General features: G+C 46.9%; 1 protein-coding gene across 1 annotated transcript in view; it reads left to right on the forward strand.

The window, feature by feature from the left end:
* Positions 1 to 16,415, forward strand: part of Drc3 (dynein regulatory complex subunit 3) — a 36,020-nt gene that overhangs the window by 16,795 nt on the left and 2,810 nt on the right. The window contains exons 7-12 of the mRNA XM_087203920.1: positions 965 to 1,084; positions 1,634 to 1,746; positions 3,887 to 4,061; positions 7,185 to 7,316; positions 9,355 to 9,425; positions 10,979 to 11,102. Of these exons, the coding sequence (XP_087060046.1) occupies positions 965 to 1,084; positions 1,634 to 1,746; positions 3,887 to 4,061; positions 7,185 to 7,316; positions 9,355 to 9,425; positions 10,979 to 11,102 (735 nt within the window). The remainder of the gene's footprint in view (positions 1 to 964; positions 1,085 to 1,633; positions 1,747 to 3,886; positions 4,062 to 7,184; positions 7,317 to 9,354; positions 9,426 to 10,978; positions 11,103 to 16,415) is intronic.

Here is a 16,415-nt window from a genome sequence, read left to right on the forward strand (position 1 = left end):
GTAACATATATATATATATATATATATATATATATATATATATATTTGTTTGTTTGTTTGTTTGTTTTGTTTTTGTTTTTGAGACAGGGTCTTGCTATGTAGTCCAGGCTGGCCTTGAACTCACTGTGTAGCCCAGGCTGGCCTGGAACTCAAGGTGATCCTCCTGCCTCAGCCTCCCAAGTGCTGAGATTACAGGCCTGCGCCACCACACCCAGCACTGTAAGCAGTAATTTTAAATGGTAGAGTAGACCAAAGGCCTGTTTGGATGTGTTTTGTCCATTATAAAAACATAGGACAGCTTAACACTGTGCAGTACCAAAGCAAAGTGTCCTCAGATATGTCCATCAAGGATGAATAGTGCAGCCTGGGCATCCCCATTGCTCAGTAAACAAGACTCCTTCCATGATTCAGGTACCTGCCTAGAATCATCAAGCTAAATAATAAGCAAAAGTTCTGAAAACCACAGTTCCACAAGCAGGAATACCTGAAACACCCGGTCCACATTACTATTTGACATCGGCCAGCCATGGCCTGCCCTAAGACCTGGGCTACTTAGCACTGTAGGGCTCAGGCAGGAGGATAGCTTTCAGGGCTCCCTGGACATACTAGGAGCAGTTCCAGCTGACCAGGGGCTAAAGGCAGGCTCCCAGTAACCTCCCAGCCAGCTCCAGGAATTCCTAATTCTTTGATTTCCCGTGGACTTAAGATACCTGGCATGGCTGGGGATTTAGCTCAGTGGTTTCGCCCCTTGCTGTGCAAGCGCAAGGACCTGAGTTCGATCCCCGGTACCAAAAAAAAAAGATACCTGGCAAACCATTCTCATCCAATGACTCCCAGCTTTCCCAGGCTCCATGAAAGGGACCCTCCAGCTCATACTTGGGAGGCCATAGAATGGCAGAGGTCACTGTGGCTCAGAAGGACTAAACATCCTGATAACGATGCCAAATTCATATTCCCTGGTCAGAAAGAGCTGGCAGAAATGAAGTACCAGTACAGCATTGATGAGCTGAAGCACCAGGAGCACCTGAGGCAGGCCCAGCTGGAGGAGGAACAGGCCTGGCGGGTGAAACTGGAGGAATACAAGGTACCACTGGGAGAGGGGTCACACCTCAGCCTGGCTCAGACATGCCTATGAGCACACACTGATCATGTTAAGTGGAGGTCTTCAGGGATCCTTGGGCCCCAAATTATGTAAATCATGCTCCATCCCCAGGGTCTGACACCACCTTTTCACCAGGCTCTGCCCTGGCCCCTGACACCCACAGTCAGCTCCATCTCAGCCCAGTCCAGCTCACTGGGGCCTCTAGAGATTGTACTAAAAAGTCTGTCTTAACAGCTCCTTTTCTTAAGACCCTTAGGTGGTTTCCCTGTGGCATGCAGATACCATTGAAGTCATGCTCAATGTAAGCATGACTTTCCAGGAACAGCTTACAACAGTGTCCTCTATACCTGCACACATGCCCTCATCTGAATAACCCACCTGCCTTCCTGGGAGAAATCTGCAGCCCAAGTACAGCATCTGCTCCTCTATGAAGCCTTCACTGGCCTGAGTGCCCAGCATAGGGCCCCCTGCCCAGTGTGCACTTATAGGGCCAGCTTGGTATCATCATGGCCATTGTGTTCCTATCCACAGATGGCGTTTGTCGAACACCTGAACGGTTCCTTCCTATTTGACAGCATGTACGCTGAAGACGTGGAGGGCAGCAAGCTGTCCTGTCTCCCCATTGTGAGCAAGCTCCTCGAAGTATATCCTTCCTTCTTCACAGGTGCTTCTTCTGTCATGAGCCTGGTTAGCACTACCCACCTGCCTTGAGCACCTCTCTTCTGCTCTGGGACTCAGTGTCCTCATCTCTCATTTGTAACCCTGGGAAGTACTAAAAGGCAATACCAGCTAGGTCATCTGAGCTGCATGGGGGGAATGCCATCTAGATTTCAGTGGACATGTTGAGAGACTGGTTGGCATGGCATGGATCTGCCATGTTTAGCAAGCTGGATCTTCAGAGATGGAGAGATTGAAATGTGTGTCCATAGCAGAAGATCCCTGTTAGCCATATTTATTTGTTCCTTCTGTGCATTTGCATACAATGCTCATAATTTTCTCCAGCGCTCCACTAGATGGGTGCTGTTATTAACCCCTTATATAGCTAGGGAAACTAAACTTGGAGAGGTTAAGTGGCTTGTCTGAGGTCCCTCCATTAGAAACTAGGATTTGGACCCAGCTCAGTGGCACATAGCTATAATCTGAGCACTGAGGGAGGCTGAGGCAGGAGGATCACAAGTTGGAGCCTCACCTAGGCAATTTAGCAAGACCCTGTCTCAAAAAATAGGAGGGGAGCTGGGGATGTAGTTCAGTGGTAGAGCATCCCTAGTTTTGATCCTCAGTGCTGGAAAAAATTAAAAAAGCACCCAGGATTTGGACCCTCACAAGTTGGGCCTGAGAGCCTGCATTCTTTCCTGGAGGACCAAAGCCCAGAGAAGGTGATCAGCACTTGTGATGGGGACAGTGGCCGTGACGACCAAACCACAGGCTTAAATTGTAAGCTGAGGATCAGGGTAGATGCGAGGAGTTCCAAGATCTGAGAGACTCTGAGATGAGACAACCAGCCCCAGATGAGGCTGTGGGACCCCTGTCACTGGTATCAACATCCAGGAAAATACAGAGACAAATCTTCAACAAAGGAACTGTTATTTGGGAATAAAATGTGAAAGTAAAGTTGCAGTTTGGGATCCACACATAGAATAGTATGGCCCAGGATCCATCTGGCAAACAAAGGAAAGGCTGGGTGTGGCTGGGAAAGAGTAAAGCCACTCAGTTTTCAACATTCACCATGCCAGTATTCACTAGGTGAAAGTTGTTCTTAAAGTCAGAGCCAGCTATTTTGGTAAATCGGGCTTTTGAGATGGTGGCAGGCAAGTATAACTGGATAAGCAGCCAGCTATCCCTGTGCAGCATGGCTAGCTGTCCGTGTGATAAAGTTACCATGTGTGTGAGCCCCTCCCTTTGTGACCTTCCCTGACACCTCTTGGCCAAGGTTTGGCCCAGAGGTGAATCTGACAATTTTCACACAGGGCAGAAATTTACTCAAAATGCTGACATTCTGAAGAGAATGAACTGGTGTGGTAAAGGACAATAAGGAACAGGACTTCAGGTCAGATGGAGAGGTTCCTGCCAGGCCTGGTCACTTCCCACCTCAAGTAACATAGGTCTGCCTCTAAGGCATGTGGCCTTATGACTCTGGATGAATCATTTCCATCCCAGCACAACCACCTAAGGTCCTGTAGGCTTTACCAACCTGACCCCAAAGACTCTTCCCAAGGACACCATGAGACTGGGTCTTTTGTGCCCTCCACTGCAGGTGAGGAAATTAAGGCCCAGCATGGAGAAGAGACTTGCCAATGTGGATCCCAGAAGCAGTGGCAGACCCAGGACTTGAACCTGGATCATCTACTTTGACCCTGTGGTGCCCTCTCAGTTCAACTGACACCAAGACAGGCCCTCACCAAATGTGCCTTCCTGAATAACTCATTGGAGACAAAAGCACACACTGCCATTTCCCTGGCCAGTGCTGGCCCTGGCCCCTCCCTGACTCACAGTCCTCAGGTTTCTTCTGGGGCCTTTCAGCCTCATACTGAATTCCTCATGTTGAGGGTACGATGCCCCAATCCCTATGGTGTGCTTCAAATTTCAAATCCTGGCTCTCTGGCCCTCAGTTTCTTCATCTGTCAAATGGTCTACATGGAAGCATGGGTTCAAATCCTATGCATTAGGGTTCAGCACACAGTCTGCACTCTAGGCTGGGAGTTACCACACTCTGTCATTGTCCCTCACCCACCTCCCAGTGGCCTACTCCAGAGACAGTCTTGAGCTTCCTTAACAGCCATTCACCTACAAGGACAAATTTGTCATCATCTGCCTGAATATTTTTGATTATGGCCTGAAACAGCAGGAGAAACGGAAACTGGAGCTGAATACCTTCAATGAGTGTGTCCAGGAGGCCATCCAGGAAAACCAGGAACAGGGCAAACTCAGGATCGCCAGATTTGAGGAGATGCACCTGCTGGTAGGTGTTCTGCTGCCTCTACTCTGGGTACCCTGAGCTCCTCCAGTTGTGGAAGAGCTGTCAGTCCTGTGCCCTCTGACAAGCCCTGAGGCCCAAGGTCACTTACCTATTTGCCAAGGATCAGACTGGAACCAAATGGCAAGCTAGGGCCCAACTTCATCCCAGCATCACCAACCAGGTGTTGAGCTTGTAGGGCACCTATGATTCTCTGTCACATAAGATGCCCCTCTGAAAACCAAACATGGTGGCACACTGAGGAGGCTGAGCTAGGAGGATCACAAAATTTAGGTCAGCCTGGGCAACTTAGTGACTTAGTAAGACCCTGTCTCAAAATAAAAAAGGGCTAAAGATGTAGCTCAGTGGCAGTGGACTTCCCTAGCTCCCCAGTACTGGAAAAATAAAAACTAAAGATGTCCCGAATTCCAGCTTGTCATCATCACCAGTAAAGTATTGATAATGGTATTTGTACCACTACTGTGATGACAACTGTGGAAGCTCCTACTGTTTTTCTTCTGATCCATCATTTTCTGAGCTCACTTCAGAGGAGTGGGTCCTTGAGTGCTAGAGCCACGATGCCTATGGTCCCTGTCCTTGGGGAACTCCCACCTGGTGAGATACTCAGACCTGGGCCCAGCAGCCCCACACACCTGAGTGTGCAATATCGTCACTTCCCAGTGGGTAGCCAGGAAGCCTTTGGCATTGCCTTGGGGCCCCTTAACACAGGCTGAAGAGTTTAAGGAAGGATGGGGTTTATAGGACAGGGAATAGTTGGTCTGCCATGATGGAGGAAGAATGTCTCACCTGGAGCAGCAAAGGAAAAGACCCAAGCAGGGGTCAATGTAAAGTGACCAATCTTTACATTTGATGGGAATTAGTTCTTTTAGTTAGCATCACTATTATAATTATCATTACTGGAGCCAGAGATTTAGCTCGGTGGTTCTGGTGCCTGCCTCGCAAAGGCAAGGTCCTGAGTTCAATCTCTGGTACCAAAAAAAAAAATCATCATTATTATTTGAGATGGGATCTTGCTATCTTGCTAAGCTGCCCTCACATTCCCAGGCTCAACCCATCTTTCTGCCCGAGACTACTAAGTAGCTGGGACTACAGGCACATGCTACAATGGGTGCATAGTTAGCATTACTTAATTTATTTTTTACTGTACTGAGGATTGAGTACTGAACTCAGAGGTGCTCTACAACTGAGCTACATTCTCAACCCTTTTTATTTTTTCAAGACAGGGTCTCACAGAGTTGCTGAGGCTGGCCCTGAAGTTGTGATTCTCCTGCCTTAGTCTCCCTCAGTGCTAAAATTACAGGAGAGGGCTGGGGATTTAGCTCAGTGGAAAGCACAAGGACCCAAGTTCAATCCCCGGTACCAAAAAAAACAAAAACAAAAACAGAAAAAATTAAAAAATTACAGGAGAGTGCCATGTGCCTGGTTCATTTAGCTTTTTTTTTTTTTCCTGATTTTTTTGAGACAGGGTCTCACTCAGTAGTTCAGGCTGGTGTTTTACTCACTATGTAGCCCTGGCTGGCCTTCAACTCAAGCAAACCTCCTGTCTCAGCCTCCTGAGTGCTGGTATTAGAGGTGTGTGCCATCACACCGGTTTAGCATTATTTTTAAAGACAGGATTCTTGGAGGGGGGTCATGTAGCTCAGGGGTAAAGTGCTTTAAAAAAACTAAAACAGGATTCTTATCCTGTTCTAAGTCACAGATCATTATGAAACTCTTAAGGAATACTATAGACCTTTTTTCTCCTCAAAGACCTGTTCACACACACAGGTTTGCCTATCAGAGGCTTCAGAAAGCCCACAGTCACTCCTTGTTGAGAGCAAAGTAGAGCAAAACTGCCCAGCAATGCCAGGTCAAATGTAATGAAGTTGGAGTTGGTGACCAAATCCCGATGCCTCTTGGAACTTCCCACTACCCAACCCCCTTCTTGGCTCATAAGCTTCATTAATGGGACCTCACATTCTGTGTGATTTCTCACGACCCTCAAAACTCTCAGCAGAGGAATACATTTGATGTACATATGTGTTTTTATTTTATTGATAGATCAATCCGGTGATTGCAATACTGAAAATTGAACCCAGGGCCTTTGCACTGAGCTACATCCTCAGCCCTTTTTATTTTATATTTTGAAACAGTGTCTCACTCAGTTGTTAAATTGCCCAGGCCAGCCTTGAACTTGTGATCCTCCTGCCTCAGCCTGCCAGAGTGCTAGGATTATAGGTCTGTGCCTGTATCCATACATGGCTCGTAGCTCACAGATTTTATGTAGTCATTTTTACATGTATATGGGAGCACTCCACAAGAAAAATGAAAACACAAAGAAAGAGCGCTGCACCTGCCTCACAAGAGCAAGGTCCTGAGTTCAATTTCTGGTACCAAAAAAAAAAAAGCAGTTAAGGCTATAAGTTCAATGTATAGTCATGTATCACTAAATGATATGGGGATACATTCTAAGAAATGTGTCATTAAGTGACTTTGCCATTGTGTGGACATTACAGGGTGTACTTAACACAAACTGACACCTATGGCATCAATAGGTGATAAAATATTTTACCCCGATTATAATCTTATGAGACCACTCTCGTATGTGTGGTACATCATTGAGCAAAACTTCTTTGGATGGTGTATGACTGTACTAGACTGGACAAAGAATAGTAAAGTGTGAAAACGTAAGACAAAGGGGTTGGGATGGGGCAGTTAATGGTGAAGAAGTGACTACACAGATTCAGGTTAGTTTACAAGATTTACTTGTACAGATTTCCCTTGGCCTTGACTCCTCTATGTCTGGTGATGCAAATGATACAAACGTCTTTCTTCTTTCTAGTGTAGGGATGGCACCTTTCCCTTGGGGGTTTCATCTGCTCTCGGGGAGAAAAGGGGAGATCAGAGCACCCTTCTTGTATCTGCTGTTTTTCAAGCCCCCTTGACTCAATGCCAAAGCAGCAAATAACTTTTACAAGCTCACAGAGCAGCATATATCAGAGCTGAGACTTGAACTTGGCCAAGTCCAACCCCAGATTCCAAGTTTTTATCCACAAAACTAAATTGTCACTTATCATTAACTAACTACACTTAATTATTGATTCCTGAAGCACAGGCTTTTGTTTTCAGAATCTAAGTGCCATTCGAGAAGAGTCTGAACTGCTCATCATCGAGAAAAAGATAGTGGAGTGCAGTGAGGACATCTCAGCGCTCTTCAACGTGCTCATGACACTGGAGATGCAGCTGGTAGAACAGCTAGAGGTGAGGTCAGGCCTGAATGTAAACGCAAGAACCTGCTGGTGCAGCTGCAAAACCACTCACAAGCTGCAGCCCCCATGGGTGCCCCTCTATTGGAAACCTCTAGGGCAGTGATAGCAAACCTTTTAGAGACCAAGTACCCAAACTGTAACCAAAAACTCACTTATTTATCACAGAGTGCCAACACTGCAAGCATACCTGAATATCCAATGATCAGCTGCTAGGGCAACTTGGCTCATGTGCCAACAGGGAGGGCTCTTCATGCCTGCTGCAGCAAGCATGCCACGTAGGTTCACCACCACTCCACTTCGCTGTTGCAACCCAGCACATCACACTGAAGAATTCTTGCTTATCATTCCTATGTTTGCTTTTAATACTTTTTATAAATCTTTTTGGCAGTGCTTGGGATAGAACTCAGGGTTTCACCCATCCTAGGCAAGTGCTGCAATAATTTAGATGAGAAAAAAATAATAATAATTTAGATGAGAAATGATTCTTGTGGAGAAGTGAGCTGATTCCTCTGGAATGTTCTCCCCATCCTAGAAGAGCCCAGAGCCCCAGTGGGAAAGAGGCTCAAGGAGCCTTTTGATTAGATTCAAGGAACAGTTTGAGTGCTCCCAAGACAAAGTAGACCCCAGTCAGGGACCAGACAAAAGCTCCTCTGGATCACAGCTGTAGTCACTATCTCCCGGGTGACACAAGGAGCCTGCAACTCAGCACCAAGGAGTGGAAATGAAAAGTGCTGCTGTCTCAAATTCATTAGCAGCCAGGGTGACTTGTGTGTTCTCAGGCATTGGAGGCTGGGAATTGGAAGTGGTGTGATGAATTGAACCTCATCAGATGCTGCCGTGGCTGGGCCAAGAGATAGCACCTAATCAATTCCTCACACGTCAAGTGACACCTCAGACATGGGCTAGATTTCACCATCACATGCCATGCAGTTGCTCTCTCCCCGCTAGGGAATGCTTGAGCACTCCAGAAGCAGCACGGTGCCAGGGGAGGGGCTGTCAGCAGCTTCCTACCTTTTCAAGCAGGGAGATCACTTTTTCATATCCATCACTTCCCAGAACTATGTATTGTCCTTGTATTAGCAGTGGCCAGAAAGCTGAAAGGACAGCCATGCTTTTCAGTGACCTATTTTTATTTACTACAGCACCCTTACACACATTTGAAAAAATGTTTCATTTGCTCAGCCTGCAGACAGTCTTTGGGTTCCTGTGGACACCCTGCGCCTTGGCCCACCTTGTAGTCCCTGAGGTCTGTGGCAGGTTGTGGGAGGGGCTCCCAGAAGAGCTGGCCTCACAAAGCATTTCTATTGTTCTCTTTATCAGCATTAAGTCCTTTTTAGATCTAAGGTGGCTTGCTGAGCTGAGAAACAACAACAAATGGTTAGAGGTCTGGAGTAATAGCCAGAACTTACTGAGGGTCTCCTTTCTGCCAGGTACCTTGCAAAGCATTTTGTGTGAAGTAGCTCATTGAACCACACTACACACCCATGAGACAGGTATTGTGTAGGAAACTCATTTCACAGATGAGGATCTAGAGGTTCAGAGAGGTTAAATGACTTTCCCAAAGTAATACACAGTGATAGAGCTGGGACACTGACCCAGGCAAGCTGGCTCTTGACAGCTCCCTTCACTGTTTCTCTAGAAGTGATGGACAGATGCCACTGAGACGCTCACAAAGAAGGGAGTTATTTCTAAGGAGTGAGGGGAAGTGAAGGGAGTAAGACCAGGACAGGTATTCCCAGCAGAGACCAACACAGAAAAGCCAGAAAATAGCATTACACATTTGGAGTGAAGATTGAGTTGATACTGGAAAGCAGAAGAGCTCAAAGAGCTCTGGAGAGAGAAGAGGGAGTCAGTTCTCAACCACCTTCCTGGGAAGGTCAAGGTGGATGGTCCTTACCTCCAAGGTGGATAGTGAAGGTCTGTCTGTGATTTCAAGGAAGCACCTGCTGAGTTCTAAACAGCATGTTTTCCTGTAGTGTGAAGTGTCTAAATAGGCATGTTAACTGTGGGGTTTTTTTTATCATTTCCAGGAGGCCATAAACATGTTTGAAAGGAACATCACTGACATGGTGGACATGTTTATCGAAAACGTCCAGAGCCTATATCCTTTCTGTGATGGCTCCCATAGGGAGGCTCTGCAGGACCCCTGGGGTTGTCCTGGCCTTTAGGAGAGCTATAGAAGAGGTCTCTGCACTTTTAAGAAAAGTCAGGGAAGAGCAAACATTCTCTAGAAACTGAGTAGGATGCAAATAAATGGGGTCCCCTTCCAGTTGGCCACCTGCAAAGCCACCTCCTCCACCCCTCCTACTACCACCAGAGTCCTATGTTAGCAGAGACAAGAAAAACATACTACAGCATACTTAACTTTTTACCAGAAATGCCTACTCCCCAGTTGCCTTTCAGAAAGATCCATACCTCCACCAAAAGGATATTTCATTCACCCTAGGATCCTTTTAAATGGGGTTCTCCACCTTTGAAATTAGAAGAATGGAAAACTTCCAATTTCTGCCAAGCAAAAAGCTGTCTTTCAAAAGATGTAGATTTGGTAACCACGTAGAATGTTCAGAAGAATGTTCCATGGGTGGCAAGGGGGTTCCCCAACACTCAGAACAATGGTGGCCTTGTTAGACTGACAGTTTGATGCCCAGAAAGAACAGCGTAGAGTCCTGGCATGTTTGTTCTCAAATAGGTTATGTTCATGGGGAGATGGCACCCCTAAATCACTGCTTGCTTCTTTGTTACAAGCAAACACACTCTTGGGGAGAGGAAATATCCACATTAAAGGCACTGACAAATTATTTATAATGAACTCATCGTTTTAAATGTTAAGGTTAGGAGCCAAAATCAAAAGCATGACCAGACCTTCTGCCACCTGAACTCAGAGCACTGCCACATGAGGAGGCAAACTATTATGCTATACCCTAGAGAAGTCCCTGGTCCTGTCCTCCTGGGGCTCAGAATCTAACAGGCAGACAGAAGTTGAAAAGGTAATGAGTGGTATCAAAGTTATGAGGTAATCAGCAGCCAACCCAGAGGTCAGGGGCAGGAGCCTCCCTGAGCAAGGGTATACCAAGTAAAGGCCTGCAGGTGACCAGAGGGACCAAGTGAAAGGGTAGTGAGACATTCCAGGAAGAGGAGGCAGCCTGTGCAATGCTCTTAAGGATGGGCCAGAAGAGCCTGGTTCCCAGAGGAAGACTTCAGGGCATGTCAGAGAGCCAGAATCTCCTGAGAGTTTTAAACAGGGGACAGATAAGTCCCAGGTACCTACATCCTTAAGCTCAATCCAGCTGCTATGGGGAGGACCAAGAGTTTGGAAAAGCTACCCTGTCTAGCAGGCAGTCTCCAGTTGGTAGGTGGTGAGGGTGGAGAACTGGATGATAGAGGGACAGTGAGAGGAACCCAGTGCTGAGGCTCAGAGGTGACCAGGTACAGGGCAGGTACAAAGGAGGCACAGCTGGGGATGGCCTTAGGGCTTGGTGCCTGGAGGTAACTCCTGTGAATGTAATGACCCCTGGCATCTCAAAGTTTCCCCCTACAGTCTGTTCTTGTCCAGCTGAGATGAGATGGACCTCTGTCTGTCAGAGGTCCAGCCACAGGTCAGGAGGTATTGGACTGAACTGAACTGTCCTGGCTTTGCTTAACTCTTGACTGCACGATGGCTCAGTGTCGAGACCTGGAGAACCACCACCATGAGAAACTCTTAGAGATCTCTATCAGCACCCTTGAGAAAATCATCAAAGGCGAGCTGGATGAGGAGCTGCCTGACGACGTGCGCGCAGTGAGCACAGAGGGCAGGGCAGAGTGCCGAGGGCTACAGATAGGAGCCAGACAAACTGGATCCAGCCCAGTTCTGTGGCTCACTTGAGCTTGACAACTTCCCCGAGCCTCAATTTCCCCATCTGTCATAGGAGACAGTAAAGTGTTTTGTAGAGTTGGTGGATGAAATAGGGTAGCAAATAAGGTATCTGTGGGGATACTCAGTGGGCTCAATGAAAGAAGAGCTTGTAATGGTTGAATAGTTTAAACTTTCCAACAGGTTGGCTTCTAGGCAGGCCTGTGTCTATAATCCCAGCACTTGGGAGACTGAGGCAGGAAGATTGCTACGAGGTTGGTTTTTTTTTTTTTTTTTTTGGTACCAGGGATTGAACTTGAGACCTTGCACTTTCGAGGCAGGCAGCGGAACCACTGAGCTAAATCCCTGGCTGCTACAAGTTTTGAGGCCAGTTTAGGCTACATATTAAGACTCTGTCTCAAACAAAAAAAAAAATTCAAATTCATGGACTTCTGGCACTTTCTAAGGGAGGCAGTTACAAACACAACTTAAGGTCTGAGATTTCCCCAAAGTCTTAATCTTAGATTGTCTACGATGAGAAGTACTACTTTGTGTTGGAACCACTCCAGGTGCCATTGCTGAGATAGCATGTTGCCGCCCGATACACTCAGTAATGATAGTAAGGAATTAGTCGGTCACTTGGGAATGTGTGCTCCATCCTTGGCTCTGCACACTAAGGAGGTTCTCCAAGTCTGTGCCAGAGTCCAGCAGCAGCAGTGTATTTGGCCTTGGGAAGGCATGGATAGAAAGGCCCAGGCTCAATTTTTCCATATCAGAGGCCTTCTCTCACTCATCCATCAATTATTCCACTGCCAGTTCCTGGGCTTCTCTCTACTGCCATGTCACCACCAAGCCACACTGTCTCCTTTCCTTAAACACTGGCCTCCCTGCTGCCCTCTTACTAGGCTGTTCTTCACATGCAGAGGGAGCCTTTGAAAACCCAAACCACATTGTTGCACACTTTTGCACAACCTCTTGCTTGTGGCTTGCCATGACTTTAGAGTAAGTCCTTCCCCATGGTCACCAGGCCCTTGGGGGCCTGCCTAAGTTGGCAGCCCGCCCCCCCACGCACACACTCAGCACCCTGCCTTGGGGCTCTTCCTCAGCTCCCAGCGGGCTCCTATCAGCTGATAGTTTATCTGGCAAATAAGCTCTTCCCTCAGGTCTCCATGTGTCTGGCTTCATCCTTGTCATTCAGATCCCAGCTCAAGTGTCACTTCTTCAGAGAGGTGGTCCCTTATCACCCTCCTGAAAATAGCTGTCTATGAGCACCCCATTTATTAGGTCAGAGTCTTATCACAGTCCCAAACTCTTTGGTTTGTGTTGATTTGCTTATATGACTATTGACACTATATATAAAAGTTTGAGAGGGAGGGAAAGGGTGGCTTTTTTACCATGTACCTCCCAGTGCCAGCAGCAGTGTCCAGTGTCCAGCACAGATGCCAGGAGTCATCAGTTAGATGAGTGGGTAAGAGCAAGAGCTCACTGAGCCTCTGCCCTGTCAGGTGCTGGGCTCAGTCCTACACAGACTAGTAGTTCCTGACTCTGCAGCCTCTGTCCTGAGGCTAAGACAGACACCCAACACAGCAGCACAGTGCCAGGGCCACTGTGACTCCAGCCTTCTTTCCCTGAGAAACTAAATGCAGCTAACTTTTGACCAGACTTCCCTGAGCCACGAAATCTGCCTCCCCTGATAGCCCTATTTGGAACCCCATTGTGGGCTGGATGGAGTTCCCAGGTTTGTGACACACAGTGGCCACAGTACTGCAACATGGTTACTTTCTATTGACTGGGACACAGCAAAAGATGGGCCCCAGAGCCAGCAACAGAGAAGCAGTCTAGGCTGTGCTGTCAGTGGCAAGCTGCCCTCCTGCCCAGCAGACCCTACATGGTGCCACCTGACACCTGTTCCTGTAGCTCTTGAAACATTCAGAACCTGCTGACTGCAGTGGCTGCCAGCATACTGGGTTCCCTCACTGGGGTCATTCACTGTCCAGGCCTGAAGATCACACATGATCTCATTTACTTCATCAAAGGAAGTACTACTACACCCCAGGTAACAGATGAGAAACTGGGTAAAACTGGTACTCAAGAGAGGGTTGGTAAAATGCCCAAGATGGCACAGCTTGTGTTGACTGGAGTCTGGATTGAGACTGGTGTGTGACAGATGCAGAGCCTGGCTTGCTGTAGAGCCCATGCTGTGCCCTCAATGGTAGACTATAAGCTGGTAGGCATTCTGGGGGTGCTCATGATACTGGGCTCTGCCTCTCAGCTAAGGCACTGCTTGGGCTTGTTGGCAGGACTATTGTAGAGTACAGTCCTCAATTCCTCATGAGGGCAGCCATTGAAAACCTCTATCCTCTTAAGAATGTCTGAAGTTGCAGCAAGAGATATCACCAAGATCTCACACTGTTGCTTTGGTCTCCTTATGTGCAAGCAAAAAAAACATGGTCCTGTTATTTTTGGGGAGTAAAAGGCATGGCCTGACTGTAAGGAGTGATAACCACAACCAAGGACTGGCATTTACTATGGGCTGTGAGGGCCAGCCCTCTGCAAAACACTGGACATGGAATTGCTTGTTCATTCATTCATTCATTTATTTATTTTGATTTTTTGAGACAAGGTCTCACTATGTAGTTCAGGATGGCCTTGAACTCTCTATGTAGCCCAGGCTGGCCTCAGGCTCGTGGCAATCCTCCTGGCTCAGCTTCCCAAGTGCTGGGATTACAGGTGTGCACAACCATGCCCTGTGAAATTGTCCTTTTAATCTTCATGTTAATACCATAAAATAGATGCCATTACATGTATTTTACAGATGTGGAAACTGAGGCATTAAAATTAAAGCAGTAGAGCTGTGATTTGAACCCTGAAAGTTTGACTCAAAGCCTTTAACAAAAAGTCTACTGAGCCTACCATAGCAGGAGTGGTTGTTCCAAGGAGGGAAGAGGGCCTCAGGTGGAAGAAATCTGCCTTCTGTTACATAGCAATCAATGAACAGATCATGATGAAAAGTCACATTGATGAGGTTATCTCTACAACTCCTCTCATTCAATAGAGTGATTGTTATCAGTTCAGGCCATACTTGGAACCCAAATTGTCTCATGTCTATGTCAAGTTCTTCCCAGCTTGGAGAGGAAAGGTGAAATTAAATTCTGGGGCTGGCAGTGAGGGAGAGCCTTTGTGTGGTGCCGGCAGTCACAGCTGCCCACTTGGGAGGCAGCAGGGATGTCAGATGTGCAGCCTGGGCACTCTGAACGTGTATGCAGTGTCCACCTGCAAGGGCAGGGCCAGAGCTTGGGCCTAGGCTGTGGAGAGGACTTGTGAGTCCATTGAACCTGCTAGAACAACTGTGTCTGACCCAGGTCAGCAGTAAATAGGGGTGGCTACCATGAATCTCTGGCCAGGACCAAGAGGATACACCTCAGCACAAGTCCCTGCCCCATTAGGCTGAGCTGCTCCTTGCCGGTCATAGAGAGGGCTGCGGGTCATTAGGTTTGACAAGATGACCTGACCTCACGTGACACAAGGCAGCAAATCCTCGTCACTAGCATCATGGTGGCCCCAAAGAGGGGTACTAGTTGTGCCCTTCTCAAAAGTTCCCCTCAAGAAGTCACTCTGAAGGAAATATGTCTTTGTGGCAACCAGAGTCACCTCTGTGAGGTCCAGCAAGGCCCATGGAACAGGGAACACAGCCCAGGGGCCAAGAGCAGCCTGTGCTTCTCACGAGCTCTGCATAGCCTCTGCCTCTACCCTAGTGCTTTCAACCCACAGAATCTGGAGGTGAATCCAGAATATTCTCCCCATTAGAAGTATTCCAAGAGGAAAACTGAAGCAGCCAGCACTCTAGGCCACTTCAAGTCCAGAAACAACTCACAACTTGCATGTTTAAAGAATTTCTTTGGCCATTTACTGAGGAGGCTGAGATAGAAGGATCATTCGAGTCCAGGAGATCAAGATCAGCCTGGGGAACATATTGAGAAATTGCCTTAAAGCAAAAAAACACAAAAATTTCTTGAAACCAGATTCCTTTTGTTTATATTTTACAATTGTCACATCATTTTTCTTAACTAATTCTATCTCATGTGTTTCTAAGCTGACCTGTTTTTGTTGCTTCTCAACCCTCTGAAGCCATTTTCTGTATATTCAAACTCTGAGGAGGAAGATGTTTTCTACCTGGTTTAAGATCAGCTACAACTCATTTTCTAGAATGAATTGAAAACTTTTACATAATGAGTGGTTGTGGCTGTTTCTAAAATACTTGGGTGCCCACTCCTGAGAAGGCCGCTTGAGACTCAGTGCAGCAGGTTTTCCACATTTTTTAAAAACAGGGTCTTGCTCTGTAATTCAGGCTGGCCTTGAACACACTTTGTAGCCCAGGCTGGCCTCAAACTTGCAGTGATCCTCCTGCCTCAGCCTCCCAAGTGCTGGGATTGTAGTCATGCACTACCACACCTGGCCAGTTTTCCACAGTTTTTACCCTTTCTCAGAGCCTTGGCTGGGGCTGTGTACCCACAGAGATAGAACATAATAACCTCATCATTTCTTACACGTGACTGTGCTAACTGGTCTCACAGCCACCCCACTCCCCACATTATCTAACCTGGCTTTGCCCATATGGGATTCTGTGAAAAACCAGCAGCCTGAAGACATTACTCTGAAACAGAGAGAAACCAAGTTAAAAAGGTTTATTTTCCATAGGACTTTGCTGAGCCTTTAGGATACTTTGTACCCTATAAATCTTTAGTTGTGGCCTGAGGGTGCTGGCTTTCCCAACTGTGTTTGACTAGAGAATACCTTTATTTCAAAGAAACATAAACATCTCAAGATTCCACAGAATATACTGTTTTGGGGACCATTAAGTTAACTGCTACTATAGTAAAACAAAAAACAAGTATAGGTTGAGCATCTTTGATCCAAAAATCTGAAATAGATTTTGAGTATTTCAGATTTTGCAATTAGGAATGCTTGAAAAAATCTATGCAAATATTCCAAAATCCAAAAAATGGTGAAATCTGAAACGCTTCTGGTCCCAAGCGTTTTGGATGAGATGCTCCACATGTATGCATCCCACATGCCATCCTCTCTACAACATATAAGTTAGGTTCTTTGCTAATCTTGCCATTACAAAATACCCCCCATTCAGTGTGGAAGCAACTGGTTCCTAAATGCGTCATCAGCTTTCCCCCAGTCTGGGAAATGAAAATTTTCAGGCACAGACAGCCACGGTGTCAACACTTAGAACCAGCCAGGCCTGCTAGA

This window comes from Heterocephalus glaber, unplaced genomic scaffold (assembly GCF_053883595.1).
Source record: "Heterocephalus glaber isolate CG9 unplaced genomic scaffold, H.glaber_assembly_v1.0 deba00001813, whole genome shotgun sequence".
Classification (NCBI taxonomy): domain Eukaryota; kingdom Metazoa; phylum Chordata; class Mammalia; order Rodentia; family Bathyergidae; genus Heterocephalus; species Heterocephalus glaber.